The sequence below is a fragment of the Schistocerca cancellata genome, chromosome 2 (assembly GCF_023864275.1).
Source record: "Schistocerca cancellata isolate TAMUIC-IGC-003103 chromosome 2, iqSchCanc2.1, whole genome shotgun sequence".
Taxonomy (NCBI): Eukaryota; Metazoa; Arthropoda; class Insecta; order Orthoptera; family Acrididae; genus Schistocerca; species Schistocerca cancellata.
Window position 1 is genome coordinate 307,824,240 of NC_064627.1, and position 17,928 is coordinate 307,842,167.

The 17,928-nt window shown below is 38.4% G+C and overlaps 1 protein-coding gene across 1 annotated transcript in view; it reads right to left on the minus strand.

Moving 5' to 3' along the window:
- LOC126161691 (uncharacterized) overlaps positions 1–17,928 on the minus strand; it is a 302,362-nt gene that overhangs the window by 162,965 nt on the left and 121,469 nt on the right. The window contains exons 7-8 of the mRNA XM_049917707.1: positions 12,504–12,880; positions 8,692–8,863 (exon numbers count right to left, since the gene is read on the minus strand). Coding sequence (XP_049773664.1) covers positions 8,692–8,863; positions 12,504–12,880 — 549 coding nt within the window. The remainder of the gene's footprint in view (positions 1–8,691; positions 8,864–12,503; positions 12,881–17,928) is intronic.

Here is a 17,928-nt window from a genome sequence, read left to right on the forward strand (position 1 = left end):
AAAATCGTTTAACAGTCTTGTAATGTAAAACTGGCATTTCCTGTGTTATAAAATGGCATCAATAAATAACAGTGGATATGGCAGCACCTTTGTGAACTAATAGGAGTTTAGTACGTGAAATTCTGTGTGATAATTAAATATTTACTAGGCACAGTTCTTGCATTTTCGTTTTTATCAAAAAAAGTAACAGATTTTGTGACATTCTACGAGTTCCTAACTAGGAGCAAATTATATAGTTCCATCTGTGTTCTTCAGTAGTTTAGCCTTTGAAATTCTGCTAGTTAACTTAATTTACTGGACACAGTTCTTGCGTTTTCTGTAGTATCTACAGTAGAGTTCTGCAGTTCTTGTCAACCATCATTATTTTGTCTCTATAGTATGGTTTTCCACCATATTGATAGAGACTGTGATTGCTGTTGAGTAGATGTAAGCTGAGTTGTTGACACTTCGCTCTCAGCTCCTGGGTGTGTTCGCTTTGGTTACACGGCTTCAGTCTGCAGTGGATGGGCATCACTGTTATGGACTGGTCGTGGGGATCCAACGAATGCCCAGTATGAACCCCCAATCTGCCCGCTTATGGTGGCCATCCGAGTTACTGCTCACACTTAGGTTGACCCCTCACCGGTGATCGAGTGGAATGTCATCTCGGGGCAGGGCAGACAGCAAAAGGCGAAATTCCTGAGGTGAGTGCAGGGTGGCAAACATAAGGCCTCCGCAGTTAGTCTGACAAACATCTTCCAGGTGTTATCTGTGGCTGACATTGTCCCTCAGTCAACATGTCCTGTTTCAGAAGAAACCCATGTTAAGTGCATTGTGGGGGCTCACGTGGACATGGCTGCTAAGGAGGGGAGGAAGCCAGTGTGAACTTCTTGTGCATACTGAGTGGAGTCATTCCATATATGGAATGGGGCCTTCCAGATGCCATGAAGAGCACAAGGTGTGGTTAACTGCAAGTGGTGGCTCACTTTGGTACCAATGGTGTGTGCCACTTTGGATTGTAAGACATGCTCTCTGGTTTTGAGTATCTATCATAAGTGGTAAAGGCTGTCAAGTCATGCCTGCAAGATGAAAGCAGAACTCACTATTTGCAGCATAGTCGATGACTGACTGCGGACCTCTGGTACAGAGCCAAGTGGAGGGTCTGAACCAGAGGCTCAAGACAGTTCCGCAATTATGTAGGCTGCAGATTCATCAACTTAGGGGTCAACTTGCACCATAGGGTGTTGGGGTTTTGGTTTCCACTAAATAGGCCAGGAGTCCATACCATGCAGGAGGCAGCTACATGGATAGGGGGAGTGTGTGGTGTGGACTGGGTGGTTTTTTTAGGTTGGAGGGCCTTGGGGAAAAACACAAAGGGCTTCAATCTTAAAAAGTGCAAGTCGAACACAGGAAGAACGTAAATCTAGGAATCACTGGTTTAACAGTTGTAAATTGTCATGGGTGTGTTCAGAAAGTACGAGAGCTATAAGCGCTAATATAAGGCGCATTCAAATGAAACCTGGTCACTAATGTAAAGTAATGGTAACGATTTTGTTAACTCAACAATATAGTTATACAAAGTACACATACTAAAAAATAGTCGCCAAAATTGTTGGCACATTTATCCCATTGCGACACCAGCCGGTTGATTCCATCCTTGAAGAAGCTAGTTGGCTGCTGTCGGACCCAGGCCTGGACCAAGTCACATGAATAGCTTGTTTTAGAGGTCCAAACACATGGAAGTAACATGGTGAAAGGTCGGGACTGTATGGTGGATGTTCCAGTGTTTCCCACCGAAACTGCTGCAATGTCATCTTCACCGCAATGGCCATGTGTGGGCGGGTGACATTATCATGAAGGGGATAACACCATCGGACAACGTGTTTCGGCATTTCGACTTGATGGCTCGTCTAAGGTTCTGTAAAGTGGCTTGATAATGCTGGGCATTGATTATGGTTCCCTGTTCCAGGAACTCGACAAGCAGGGGGCCCTTGTGGTCAAAATAGAAGGACATCACCACCTTACCAGAACTGGTGTGCACAGCCTCCGATTTCTTTGGAGATGGTGAAGTCGCATGTTTCCACTGATTGCTCTGACTCTTGCTTTCCAGTTCAAAATGGTGACATCATGTTTTGTCACCTGTGACAGTATGTGATAGAAAGCCGTATTCCTCCTCATGTTAACGTTGCAGATGACTCAGAGACAGAGCCATTCGAATAGTGCACTGTTTGGCGGTCAGTTGGTGGGGAACCCAATGCGCACAGATTTTTCGAAAGTTCAAGTGTTGATGAATTATGGTGTGGGCGGTGCCCACGCTAGTACCCAGTAAGAAATGGATCTCGTCCACGATGATTCTGCGGTTGTCAAAGACTAAGAAATTCACTTTCGCAACCATTTCCGGTGTAATGACACGATGAGACTGTCCAGGATGAGCATCATCTTCCAGTGACTCGCGCCTCTCAAGGAATCGTTTGGGCCATTCCACAACACTTGAACGACTCTGACTGTACTCACCGAACACAGCCTTCATCTGTTGAAACGTTTCACGGCCTCCAACTCCGTCTGCTGCAAAAAAATCATATTATTCCTCATTGTGTCTGCTTACTTGCCTGCACGTTCAGTAGTGGACGAAAACTTGTGTGACCACCTTCTCTTCAGCGTGAAATCACACTGGCACTGCGTAACATCAAACGGTGCATACGTGTCAGTCTCTCGATCAATAGATGGCGCCACCATACCCACAGTTATGTAGTGCCACCTTCCATGTAAGGCAAAGGTAAACGCACTGACCAGGTTTCATTTGAATGAACCTCATAGAAAACATTGATGCTCAAATTATTACAGGCACTGAAAGCCGGCTGAGGTTGGAGAAAAGTACAGCCAAATTTTTTGCGAAGTACCAAATGGTGTTCAGAAAGGCTAGGCTAAATACAGTTGCCACTGGCATATTTGTTGCTGTTAGAAGTAGTTTTATCTTCCAGTGAAATTGAAGTAGATAGTTTCTGTGAGTTAGTATGGGTAGGTCATTCTTGGCAACCAGAATAAAATAATAATTGGATTCCTCTACTGAGCTATGAACTCAGATGATAGAGTCGCTGAAAGGTTCAAAGAGAAGTTGCCTCTAATTTCAAACATGTACATCAAATATACAATTATGGTTGGTGGTGACTTCAATTGACTCTCAATAAGTTACCAGAAATACATGTTTAAATCCGTAGGTACACATAAAATGCCATCCAAAATTGTGCTAAACAGATTTTCTGAAAATAACTTCTAGTAATTAATTCATAAGCCCACTCTAAAAGTAAACAGTTGTGAAAACACAGTTGACTTCTCGGCAACAAATAATCCTGAGCTAATAATGAGCATCAGATCACATACAGGATTTAGTGAACACAGGGTTGCTGTAGTGAGAATGAATACCGAACTCTCAAATCCACCAAAAATAAACAAAAAAGAAAATCTATTCAAAAAAGCAGATAAAAATTCGCTTAACATCTTCCTGAGAGACAATATCCACTCCTTCTAAATTAACAGAATAAGTTTATGTTGAATGTGGTTTGAATTCAAATAAATAGTATCAACAGTATTTCAGAGATTTATACCAAATAAATTAACAAAAGACGACACTGATCCCCCATGGTACACAAAACAGGTCAGCACACTGCTGCAGAAACACCTAAAAAAATGCCAAATTTAAATGAATGTAAAATCTCCCAGATTAGCTAAATTTTACAGAAGCTTGACATTTAGCAAGGGCTTCAAAGCGAGATGCTTATGATAGTTTCCACAAAAAAACTGTCTCAAAACATTGCAGAAAATCCAAAGAGATTGAGGTCACATGTAACATACAAGGTGCTACCCAAAATTTTCTGGACTAGTGCTGCCATCTGCTGAAAACCTTACCTTTGGACTTATGGTCACCATCACCCTCGAAGTAGTTCCCATCTGCACGTACACACCAGTCCCAGCACTTCTGCCACTGGTCAAACATTTTCTGGAAATCCCGATCTTTGAGGATGTTTATCACCGCCACCGATGCTTCTTGAATCCTCTCTAGAGTGTCAAACCAATGGCCTTTCAACTTGACTTTCAGTTTTGGGAATAGTGCGAAGTCGTAAGGTGCCAAATCTGACAAGTACAGTGGGTGGGGTACAACTGCCATGTGGTTTTTGCCAAAAAGGTCCTGATGAGCAAGAACTTGTGTCAGGGCGCATTGTTGAGATGCAGCAGCCAGTTCCCTTGACGCCAAAGTTCAGGCCGTCTTCCTCACGGAACCGTCTCAAAACGTCACAGTAGTATGCAGAATTCACTGTTTGGTCGGGTGGAACGAATTCTTTGTGCACAATTCCCATGGTATCAAAGAAAACGATGATCATGCTCTTCACCTGTCTCGCTCTTTTCCGTTTTGGAGAGCCCAGGTTCCACTGGGACGATTGTTGCTCTCATGCTCTGTCCCCTAGACACTTGTTGAATCATTGCAAGGGTCTCCATAGCACTTTTCATGAGGTTCACACAGAATTTGATGCACACACATTGTTCTGTTCACGGATCCATCGTAAAATCGCCTCACACCAAACACAAGAGTATCACAGAAATCATTGTGGATTCGCAACACGTCCTCCCAGCTCAATGCCACTCCACACACTGACTCATCAAATGTGCAGCTCTCGCCAGCTAGCATTGCAAAGATCTACTACTTCTACTTTCCACATGGCAGCACCGGTCCCAAAAATTTTGGATTCCATCTCATATGCTAGGGGCAAGACGCAATCAATGACTTCTCTGCTTAATAGCAATGGAAATACTATCAATGACAGTGCTGCTAAAGCAGAGTTACTAAACACAGCCTTTCAAAATTCCTTCACCAAAGAAGATGTAAATATTCCACAATTTGAATCAAGAACAGCTGCCAACATGAGTTAACTTACAAGTAGACATCCTCAGAGCAGCAAAGCAATATAAATCACTTAATAAAGCAAGTCTTCCAGTCCATACTGTAAATCAATTACTTTTGTTCCAGAGTATGCTGATCCAATAGCTCTATAAGATACAACTGCTCACTGGACGAAAAATCCATACCCAAAGACTGGAAAGTTGCACAGTCACATCAATATTCAAGAAAGGCTACAGATGCAATCCACTAAATTACAGACCCATATCATTAAAGTTGATATGCAACAGGATTTTGGAACTTGTGTTCGAACGTTATGAATTAGCTCGAAAAGAACAGTCTATTGAGACATAGTCAACATGGATTTAATTTCATTCTTGTGAAATACAACTAGCTCTTCACTCACACGGAGATGGCTTTTGACACCTTATCCCACAAGCAGATTGTATTCAAATTGTGTGCTTATGAAATATCATCTGAGTTATGGAAATGGATTTGTGATGTCGCAGTTCTTAGTAACTGACAGAAGTCATTTAGTAAAACAGAAATGGTCAGAGGCCCTCTGCTATTCCTTATCTACATGAACAATTTATGCGACAATCTGAGCAGCTGTCCAAGTTTCCTTTGCAGTTGATGCTGTTGTATATCGTTTAGTAAAGTCGTCAGAAGATCAAAACCAATAGCAGAACAATTCAGATATCTGTATAGTGTGAAAACTGGCAATTGACCCTAAGGAATGAAAAGTGAGGTCATCCACATGAGTGCTAAAAGGAATCAAACTTCGCTACAAGATAAATCAATCACATCTAACACCTGTAAACACAAATAAAAACCTAGGAATAAACTTAAATTGGAAAATGTTGTGGGGAAAACAAACGAAAGACTGTGTTTTACAGGCAAAACACTTACAAGATGCAAAGAGGCTGCCTACACTACACCCACCCACCCTCTTTTGAAGTACTGCTGCATGGTGTGGAATCCTTGCCAGATAGGATTAACAGAGTACACCGAGAAAGTTCAAAGAAGGGCAACACATTTTGTATTATTGAGAAACAGGGGAGAGAGTTACACGGCCATGATACAGGACTTGGGGTTGGGAATCATTTTGTGGACACTTGCCTACATACGGAGAAAAAGTCATTGTAACAAAATAAGGGAAATCAGAGCTTGCACGGAAAAATAGATAATTAATGTGAAAGTGATTCTATGAACCCTCTGCCAAGCACTTAAGTGTGATTTGTAGAGTAGTCACGTAGGTGTAGATGTAAATTTAGGTGTAGATGAAGATGAAGCAGTTCATGCCTCTTCACACAATGTTGTGTTAGTAGTTCAGTTAGTAACGCTGCGTATCTATGATCATATAAGCACTTGTAACATGGACATGCATACTGTTTGTGAATATTTTCTGCAACATATATACTTTGTAATTTTTTGGTGTGTGGTTTGAGAATGGGTGAACCAGCCCAAAAAAATGTAACCATTGCACCAATGAATTGTATATTCATGCAACCGAGATGGACAAAATAAAAATTTATCAAATTTTCCTCAATGTTATACAGTTGTGGATCAACCTTTCTGAAGCAGCATGTCTTGAATCAGTAATCTTTACTGCACAAAAAAATACAGGATTTCTATTTTTGTTAGTCATGAGTCTTCCGACTAGTGTGATGCAGCCCGCCATGAATGACTTGCAACTTTTTTATCTCAGCACTCCCACCCTACATCTCAATTATTTGTTGGATATATTCCAGTCTCTGCCTCCTCCTGTAGTCTTCACCATCTACAACTTCCTCTAGCGCCATGGAAGGTATTCCATGGATATCCTTCTGCCCCTTACTGTCAACTGTTTTCCGTGCATTCTGTCTTCGTTGACTCTACACACAACCTACTCATTCCTGGTTTTATCTGTCAACCTAATTTTCAACATCCTTCTGTAACACCACAACTTGAAACACTTCTGTTCTCTTCTTTTCCAGTTTTCTCACTGTCCATAATTCACTACCATACAATGCTGGGCTCCAAAAGTGCGTTCTCCGAAATTTCTTCTTAAAACAAAGGCTTGTGACTAATTCACTTTCCATACACTCTCAACAACTGTGCATAATTATCATAATTATAACACCACAATTTAAGCACTAAGCGTAAACATTATACTGCCCACACTTGTTGAAGTTATGACACACCACTGCTCCATATCGTGAAATGGAATTTTTTTATGAGATCAGTATCTTGATCTGTGAATTTCAATACCATCTTTTTCATGAATAATGTTTCCTAAATTCAAATGGAATGTTACAAAACAGAAAAAGTGAAAAGCAAGATCACAGTTTGGAAGCTGCATGTATACACTAGTGACACAAGCAGACTCAGAGAAGATAATGGAACAGAGCAGCAAAACATATAAGAGTGTACACTTGAGTTTCCCTTAAGGGTGGAACTGATTTTGATGACAAGTATTTGGCATTTACCCAGTATGGTAAACAAAGAATTGAATTGGACTTTAAAATCCATTCCTCATACATACTATTTCAATGCCTTTCCAATGTGTCGTCTTGTATGGACACAGCAGGGTAAAACAAAAAGTTGGAGAAGTTACGATATTAAAGGAGAATATTAAAGTATTACCTTGGAAAGTTACAAGGTGAGATCACGTTTCAAAGAAAGAAAGCAGACTACAAGAAAACTCTTTTCTTAGAGTTCGGAATACACGATAAAAATGTAGCTGCATAGAGCAACATTTTGAATATCCAAGACATGCTATCAGCTAACAAAAGTCATATTCAACTGAAATGAAAATTATCAATGAAAGGTTAGCAAAAACTTAAAAGCGTTTAGTCAACTGTACAAAAATCTCAACAATGGCATCATCGGTGTAGCATGCAGCTACATACAAATACAACAAAGAAATTCTTTGGGTGCTGTACAAGTAATCAATACATTTTCAAATGGCTTACATCATTATATAGCTTCAAAATATACTGTTTCAGTGTACAAAAAACTGGAAGATATGAAACAACCTTAAAAAGGTAAAAATAAGATAGAGACCAAAATAAATGTTTTTTATAGTCAATTTGCACGTGATTATAATGCTTGTTCTCCTTGCAAAAGGAACATTATGTGCTCTGGAGTGATACAAGAGGAGGGAGGGAGGAGATTAGTGTTTAACGTCCCGTCGACAACGAGGTCATTAGAGACGGAGCGCAAGCTCGGGTGAGGGAAGGATGGGGAAGGAAATCGGCCGTGCCCTTTCAAAGGAACCATCCCGGCATTTGCCTGAAGCGATTTAGGGAAATCACGGAAAACCTAAATCAGGATGGCCGGAGACGGGATTGAACCATCGTCCTCCCGAATGCAAGTCCAGTGTGCTAACCACTGCGCCACCTCGCTCGGTGAGTGATTCAAGAAAACACTACAAGGTTACTGAAATGGCAAGTTAACAGACAAGACACACATACACAAAAAAATTATTATTAAACATTAAATTCTCACATTTGTTGATCATGACACAATTACATATATCATAAAATAATAACATGCACAGATAAAAGTGAAATATTTGTGGAATATGTTTGAATAAATGAAAGAACAGACAAACCTGTTCATCACTAAATAACTGCCAGATTGTGCTGCAAATGTAATGAAACTGGCTCTATTGCACAAATAAAAAAAAAAAACCAGAATTTTAAGCAAACACCATGGTTATTCTTAAAGTTCCTTAAATTTTGCAATAGATTGTGTATGAAAGTTTGATGCATAAAATAAAATATTTAAAACTTTATTACAACCAGAATGCATCAGAGAAAATTTCATGTACTTACTCATGTTACCATTGTTCGCGTAATGCTTGGGCAGAGGTGCCTCTGAATCAAATAATAGAAAGTCAGCTGAACTTCGTCTCAAACAAATAAAAACATCTGAATATGCAGCTGCTACAGCTGCCATGCTCACATAGCCATAAGCATGGTAATCCAAGGCCACTCCAAAGTGCTCCTATAAAATTATCACCCACATTAGGGGAAAGAAAGCACTGAAAATGCTACACCAAAACAAGGGAAGTACAAACAACTAACACAGATCAAAACATGCCATAAGAGTATGGATAACCATCACTTTTAAACATGCATGAGGGAAAACAAACCATAATGTTGTCTGTCTGTGGCTCATACCAACTTAAACTTTCCATAGCAGTTTTGCCACACATAAATTGATTTACTGAAGCCTAGTAATCTTACATTGTGCTTCCATAATGATGTGGAGCTGGCAGCAAAATGTTAAATATACAGTAAAATATTTTACGTGGAGATAGGGCCTCTAAACAATTAGAAAGGCTGGTACTTACAACAATAAAGGACATTTTACCTTAACCCATTTGGGACGTACTTTTAATCCCTTAAGAAATTAACCTTTTTTGTGATTTTCATATGTCTTTACCATCTAAAAACATCTTTCATTCAAAAAAGTTTGCACTAAAAAAATTAATCCCTGTCTTTTGTCTTTCCACTTTTGAACAGCAGTGCCAGAAGAGTAAGTATCTACATTCTTCGATGTTCAGTGTCTGTTTGTACTCTTTTGTTATATAGTGTACCTCATTATCATACCTCATTTCTTGTGAGGCTTTCTTTTCAGTATGTGTGACAATTAGTGAGAGATCTTCCCATAAAGCTTTTTTATCAATACTTTAATAGGTATGTCATGGTTATGTGTTGTGTGAATGCAAATTATCTAAAGTTTTTTCCTTGCTCTTTGTATTCTAATCTGGAGATTTATCAAGCATTCACTACTGATGCATTTAATGAGAAATTATTAGCTGTCAGTACTACTTTTTTGCCTCTAATTTGCATCCTTCATTTTCATCCAGGTGATCTACTCCATCCATTTATTCTGTGCAATGAGAAAAACAATAGGGCTGATAAATTTTTATTTTTCTTCTCAGCTGTCTGTTCCATCTCGTGACTTTATAAAGAGATGCTAGACCTCACTGTGTTAATGCAACAGTTACAGTGTATGTTCCCATTATGGCTATAAGGTCTTCAGCACAGAAAATCTCAAATAATTCAACAGGACTGTGGCCCTTTTCTGAAATTAAAGGATTAAGAATCCACTTATTCCCTTAATGAACAGGTACAACAGTGCAGATCTTCCTCTGTAAAAATCACTTTTTATTTTTGATTGTCTTCGTTTTTTGTTGCAAGACACAGTCTCTTGTGGGAGTATATCACTTTCTTTCAAATTATTATTTTGTAAAAAGAGTTTTTCACAACTTTGCGACCATCACTTTCATCAAGGACCTAGCAAAATTATTTTCACTTTGTTGCCAACTACAGTTGTGATTTTTACCTTCTGCTGTGAATTGTTTATCAGAGACATGGTACTTCATCGTCACTATTCACGTATGACATCTTTCAATTTTGTTGATAGTTATAAGAACATTGCTTTGTGTAGGTGAGGATTCTCGTAAGCAGTGAGGATTCTCGTCAGCAATCATGTTCAACAGTTTATCTAAATTACACTGCTAAAAAAATTATAATGACAGGTCTGGAGTTCCAAAGCTGCAACAAAGATTTTTATTGCAGATATGTGATCACAAATTGTAAGGTCCACAGATTACTGCATTTCAAATGCAAAGTTTACTCTTAATATTTACTAAATGTCAAACATTGAAAATGGGTCAAAAAATACATGGTATTTAAAACACGCCTAAGAGGCTAACATGCTTCAATGATATAACATTCTACCATGACCGTTCTAGTACTCATATGTAAAGGAACAATGCAGTAACTGCAGCACACACCGACTCAGTGGCAACAATGCATCATCATATAAAAAGTATTCCTTTCTCCACAGTATATACTTCATACAAAATGTGAAATATAAAGTTCCAAGAATGGAGCAGCAATCCATATGGGTTAAAAGGCTAATAGATAAAATCAGACATCAAAATTCTACAGACATATTGCGCAAAAAAGATAGCAGCTATGAAATATAAAGTTGTGAAAGCACACTATGTTAGTATAAAAATATGAACAAAACATGGAAACACATATACATTATTTCTTTATTTGGTTTACTTCACTTCATAATCTACTGATTCTATTTATGATAGCACAATGTTCTACAGATATCTGACAACTCGCATGTTTTTTCTCCATAAACAGGACAGAAAACATTGTGGACTACAAGACCTGGAAATCTGACTTAAACATAGCTGGTATAGACATACAGAAGAAATATTATTTTATGAAAAGAATTTATATATCCATGCAACAACTCGCTGAGTAGAAACAGTGACACTGTATATATGACTAAGAATTGTTTAAGGACTTTGTGGCATGTATTGCTTTTATTTCCACTTAGAGTTTATTAAGAAGTTTAATAGTATCTGGAGTGGACTCTTCTGATACATTCTGATATTTGTGTGAGTTGTATGAAAGCTTTTACCAAGTCTTGTTACAGTCATGAATACCACAGTTCCTCAGTGGAACTTTGTCACTATCTGTTACATTTGTTTTGAAAAATGAAATGGATTCACTTATATAAATGCATAATAGTCAAAATGGCAAGTTTTCCCCAGAATGTTACTCCATAGTTTATATGTGACTTAATATAAGCATAATAAGCACTCGCTTACGTATATTGGCATGAAGAACAACAAGCTTTCCATTAACATAAATATGAGGGTAAATCGTCTGAATGATTTACAACTGGTGTCTTCTAAGTCCCCTTTCCCCTTTAAATCTTCTTTGATGTGTGAGAACTGTTCCTCTGACAAATTATTCATATTTGCAGTCCCTCTGTTCGTAATTCCTGCCCCATACCTACCTCTACCACTGTTGCTCGCATTTTATGCCCCCTTCCAACCTGTCCCATTTTGCTCCTCCTTTTCAGTTATGTTGACAGGGCTACAGAAATTCATTTACACTATTTTTCCTTTTTTGTCTGCTTCTATACTGCCCCATCCCCATTGTCAACTCCCCAGCATCTCTTCAAATGCCTCCGATTACACCTGAGAGACTGTCCTATCCTACTCTTAAAATCCCTCTCTCGCAATCATGTTTGCCACATCTGGTACTATGGCATGACAATGTAAAGTCTACATGTCTGTGCTCCAAATAATAACACAAGTTTAAAACAAGCACTAATGTTTAACTTCTTCTTTATGTTCCTACTCACTGTTCAGTGAACATTTTTTCCACTTATTCAAATATCCATATTCAGTCGAGGATTTACTAATATTGTATTACTCAAATAACTGATAATGATGAAATAAATCTTTATTTCTGTCACGATGTAGGTAGATAAAACAGAAGATTATTTCTCTTCTGTAATAGGTTCCTTTCTGCATCAGAAACTAATTTTCTCCTTTATAAGTTACAGCCAACCACATAAGATAACCACAAGGAAGCTGAACATGTAATGCAAAATTGTCCACTGAGAACGCTCCTCAACATGACTAATTCTCTCACATAGTGGATTTTTAAGACTAATGAATAACCATCACAACAAAATACCTGCAAAATATCAAGCTAACATTTTCTAGTAATGACCTATGTTTGATACACGACAATAACCATAACAGGTATCTGCATTATTACCACTAGGTGCACTCAAATACAATATAATGGCCACCTACCTTGTAAATTGCAGGAAACTCAGAGGCCCAGAGTCCTTGGGGATTGTCTTTGATCAACTTCTTCATATTCGACACTGTCTTCTCGCTAAATAACCTATTCTGCAATGAACTTGCATTAAAACTGCTCCCACTGGAGGACACAGGACTGGAAGGGATGCTAGTTCCTTTTACACAAGTTTTTATGTCCTGCTCATACAGCAATGAGCTGTCAGTCTTCCTTTCACTGAATTCCATAGCTGAACTTTTAGTTATATTGTTGATTACATTCTCAGAGTGTTCAAAATTATTTCCATCGTCTTTGAATCCATTACTCATAATTACAGAATTCTGAGGTGATATTTCAGGTATATCTTTAGGAAACCACTCATCAATGTTATCTGTAATTGAGAAATAAGTAACATAAATAAGGGACAGTACATAATGATTCTAACATATGCGTTGAAAATATTTGACATTCTTTGTGAGAAACTGGAATTTAGAAATATGCTATTGTATGACATAAAGGGAATTTTTAATCTAGGTTAACATGACACAGATAATACACAAGATTCTGAAAAAGGGCATAAGCCTTTTCAGCAGTTGCAGGGGCAGTCTGGGTAGTTAACTCACCTGGGCTTGTAACATCAACCAAAACAGCCATGCTGGTACCGCATATGGCTGAAAGCAAGAGGGAAACTACAGCTGTAATTTTTTGTGAGGGCATGCAGCCCCATTCTGTGGTTAGATAATGGTAGCATCCTATTGGGTAAAATATTCCGGAGGTGAAGTAGTCCCTCACATGGATCTCAGGGCAGGAACTACTCAGGAGGATGTCATCATCAGGAGAAAGAAAACTCGCATTCTACAGAACGGAGCGTCAAATGTTAGGTCTCTTAATCGGGCTGGTAGGTTAGAAAGCTTAAAACAGGGAAACGGACAGGTTGAAGTTAAATATAGTGGGAATTAGTGAAGTTCAGTGGAAGGAGTAACAGAACTTCTGTTCAGGTGACTACAGAATTATAAATACAAAAACAAATAGTAATAAGGAGTGTAGGTAAGCTACTATAAACGTCACAGTCAAGGTAGGCATGGTGCCCATACCAACCACAATAGTACATGCTTAGATGCCAACTAGCTCTGCAGATGATGAATTTGATGAAATGTATGATGAGATATAAAAAAATTATTCAGATACTTAAGGGAGACAAAAATTTAATAGTGATGGGGGACTGGAATTCAATAGTAAGAAAAGGAAGGGAAGGAAAGTCTGCAGGAAAGGAATGAAAGAGGAAGCATGGTAGAATTTTGAACAAACCATAGCTTACTTATTGCTAACACCAGAAGGTTACAGACTGGTCATATAACAGTATGACAGAGATTTTGGAACCAGATTTTAAACTGTAAGATATTTCCAGGGTTGGATATGGACTCTGACTAAAATTCACTGGTTATGATCTGTAGGTTAAAAAGGAAGTAACCACAAAAAGATGGCAAATTACGAAAATGTTCAAAGAACCAGAGGTTTTTGGGAGTTACAGGGGGAGCATTAGGCAATGATTGAATAGAAGAGGGGAAAGGAATACAGTAGGTGATGAATGGGTAGCTTTAAAAGATGAAATAGTAAAGGCAGCAGAGGATCAAATAGGTGAAAAGACAAGGCCTAGTAGAAATCGCTGGATAACACAGGAGGCATTGGATTTACTTGACGAAAAGAGAAAAAAAACATAAAAACTCGGTAAATGGAGCATGCAAATGGGCAAACAAATATCTAAAAAATGAGACTTACAGGAAATACAAAATAGCTAAGCAAGAATGACTGGAGGACAAATGTAAGGATTTAGAAGCATTTTGCAATAGGGGAAAGATAGACACTGCTTACAAGAAAATCAATGAGGCCTCTGGAGAAAAGAGAAGCAACTGTGTGAATATCAAGAGTTCAGATGTAAAACCAGTCCTCAGGAAAGTAGGGAAAGCTGAAAGGTGGAAGGAGTATACAGAGGGTCTAAACAAGGGAGATGTGCCTGAAGGCAATATTATAGAAATGGAAGAGGATGTAAATTAAGATGAGATGGGAGATATGATACTGAGGAAGAATTTGACAGATCACTGAAAGACCTAAGTTGGAACAAGGCCCTGGGACTGACATTCTGTCAGAACTACTGATAGCCTTGGGAGAGCCAGTCATGACAAAACTCTTCAATCTGGTGTGCAAGATGTATGAGTCAGGCGAAATACCCTCAGACTTCAAGATGATAGAATAATTCTAATTCCAGAGAAAGCATGTGCTGACACGTGTGAATATTACCGAACTATCACTTTAATAAATCATTGTTGCAAAACACTAACACAGTTTCTTTACAGAAGAAGAAGAATGGAAAAACTGGTAGAAGCCAACTTCGGGGGAAAATCAGTTTGAATTCCAGAGTAATGTAGGAACAGGCAAGGCAATACTGACACTATGACATATCTTAGAAGGTAGGTTAAGGCAGGCAAACCTACATTTATACCAGTTGTAGACTCAGAAAGGTTTTGACTGGAATCTCTCTGAAATTCTGAAGGTAGCAGGGGTAAAATACTGGACCGAAAGGCTAGTTACAACTTGTACAGTAAGCAGACAGCAGTTATCAGAGTCAAGGGGCATGAAAAGGGAAGCAGTGGTTGAGGAGGTAGTGAGACAGTGTTGTAGCCTAGTGCCAGTGTTATTCAGTCTGTATATTGCGTGAGCAGTAAAGGAAACAGAAGAAAAATTTGGAATAGGAATCCAGGGAGAAGACATAAAAACTTTGAGGTTTGTCGGAAACAGTGTAATAGTGTCAGAGACAGCAAAGGACTTGGAAGAGCAGTTGGACAGAATGGACAGCGACTTTAAGGAGCATATACAGTGACTTTAAGGAGCATATAAGATGAAGATCAACAAAAGCAAAGCAAAGATAAAGGAATACAGTCAAATTAAATCAGGTTATGCTGGGGCAATTAGATTAGGAAATTGTATATTTAAAGTAGCAGATGAGTTTTGTTATTCAGGCAGCAGACTAACTTATGGCTGACAGAGAAGATATAAAATGTAGACCGACAAAGGCAAGAAAAGCGTTTCTGAAGAAAAGAAATTTGTTAACATAAAATATAAATGTATTTAAGTGAAACATGGATGATAAACAGTTTGGGCCAAAAGAGAATAAAATATCATTTGATCTGTGGTGCTATAGAAGAATGCTGAAGATGAGGATGTTAACACCAGAATATAAAGAATAAGGCAAGGGAGAGGGTAAGGGGGAGTGGCAGTGAGGGGATTGTTACATGTGGTCAAGAATCAACAACAACACCTATATATCATCTGATAAAAGCTGGCAGAGCTGGAAGAAGGAAGAAATGAAAGATTAAGCTATGTAGTGTGTCTGTTTTACCTTTAAGTGTTTCAATCGGCAGTATGACATTTTGCCCCCTGAAAACAAGTACTGGGAAATAATTATGTCATGAAGAGATTAAGGTCTATATTTATGGAAGCTTTAAAAAGATCGAAAAAGGAATGTGGTGGATATATATTGCAGAGGCAGAACACTGCATCATATGTAATGGTACACATTAAACAATTATACACATTAAACAATGACAATATATAATCTGAGCAATTTGCAGAACTAGAAATTCCTATTTACCTAATCCGCAGACAGCCTGTATTTAGTAGGGTGTGCATGCTGGTAGTATGTTGGTTAGACAAACAACTAGTAACTCCCCCATTCTTTAAATAATTGAATTCCCATGCATAAAACAGCTACAAACATCTCATTACTTTACAAATGTGTAAAATACTTGGCATTACGCCTGCGAACGATAAAAAGTTTAGAAAAGTTTGAAATTATGTGTAAAGTTTGTTGGAGTTCACTTGGTGCTCTCATTGTCAGGGATGTATTAAAGTCCACGTATTTGCCCACTGTCAGTTACACAACCTCAAGACACACACAAGTCTAGGTATAATGGCGATATCTTTTTCCCTGATATATCGATATTGATGTAGCAGTATCAAGTGCCGGTATTTTTATTTCATATTATACTTTTTTCGCAATTTTTTGTAAATATCTGCAATCTTCTTTTTTTTATATTGGAGAAGAGCATAATTTTACTTTCACCGCGTGAAGGAGTCTCACTACTTTTTGAGCTTTCATCACATCAATTCTTTCCCTTTGACTGTGTGAAGCAAGTACAGGTGGCACAATTAGTGTGCTGTTTCTTCAAATTGGCATTCTTCCAAAACAGTTGCTGAAAATTATGAACAAAAACCTAAATGACGCAATTGGCCTTCGCGGTGCGCAGAGACTTATGAGGGGAAATGCTGACGTAATCAGCGCTCGGCACTACCTACAGAAACTGCAATGTTTAACTTCACCATGCAATTTTATTTACACGAAAAAAAAGATATAGTTCATGCAGGTGAGGTAGCCACAATGCCATGGTAGTGTTTAGCACATCTGATTAGTAAGCAGGAGACATGGGTTTGAGTTCCGACCTTGGCACACATTTCAGTTCATTACTTCAGCTTCTATCCTTATCAAATTCAACAGAAGATTATAGCTCTTGATGACTAGATTACGACAGCAATTTAAATTTTTAAATTAGGTCAATAATTAAATTCAAATGTCTGTTGTGCCTGGAAGCTGTTCAATAGGCGACCTGCAACTATACCAGGTTCCGGGATAGTTGCCTAGTAATATACATTTTATAAATCAAACTCCTTGGACGTACATTTAGTAAAGCTTGTGAAAGATTTTTAAATCACTGTTGCGTCTCTTCTATTACGACAGAGAGAAAGGTTTCTTTTGTTTTTTTAAGGTTATGTGGTAGGAGATGTCTACAGATGTAACGGATTCCTGTGAGCTAGTAGCTAAATTTAAAACTAAATTTTCAACATAGTTTAAACTAAGGAACGACCACAGTCTATTCTGAGAGGCACTTTTTCTTTGGTGGAGGAGAAGGGTGGAAGGACATCTGTGTTGGAAAAATTACCCAAACAATGCAGCTGTTTTGTGTCAAGATTGGAACAAGGATAACACACAAGACAATCAAACAATTATTTTTTGTTTAGGGAATAAGTTACTTATGATGAGAGTAAGGGAGCTGCTAGTGTCTTCATTTATTTATTTGTTGGTGGTATTCACTTTGATGTTAAATAGCATTCCGTGAGAGTGATGAGTAGCCTTACGCCTACCTTGCTGAAGAATGATGTTCGCAAACTATAAAACATGATAAGTTCATATTTAGGAAGGCACACCATTGTGAATCTTCTGGGATTTATTTGCATATGGTGAGTAATGCGAAGGGATGACATGTCTTCAAAGTTACACGGCAGTCACATTAACTGTGTAAGTGGCAATCCCTGAAAAAGGTGAGAGGGTTACATGCACCATAAATCATCAGCCCAGGTCGGGGAAGTGCATCGGCACTGGAGCAA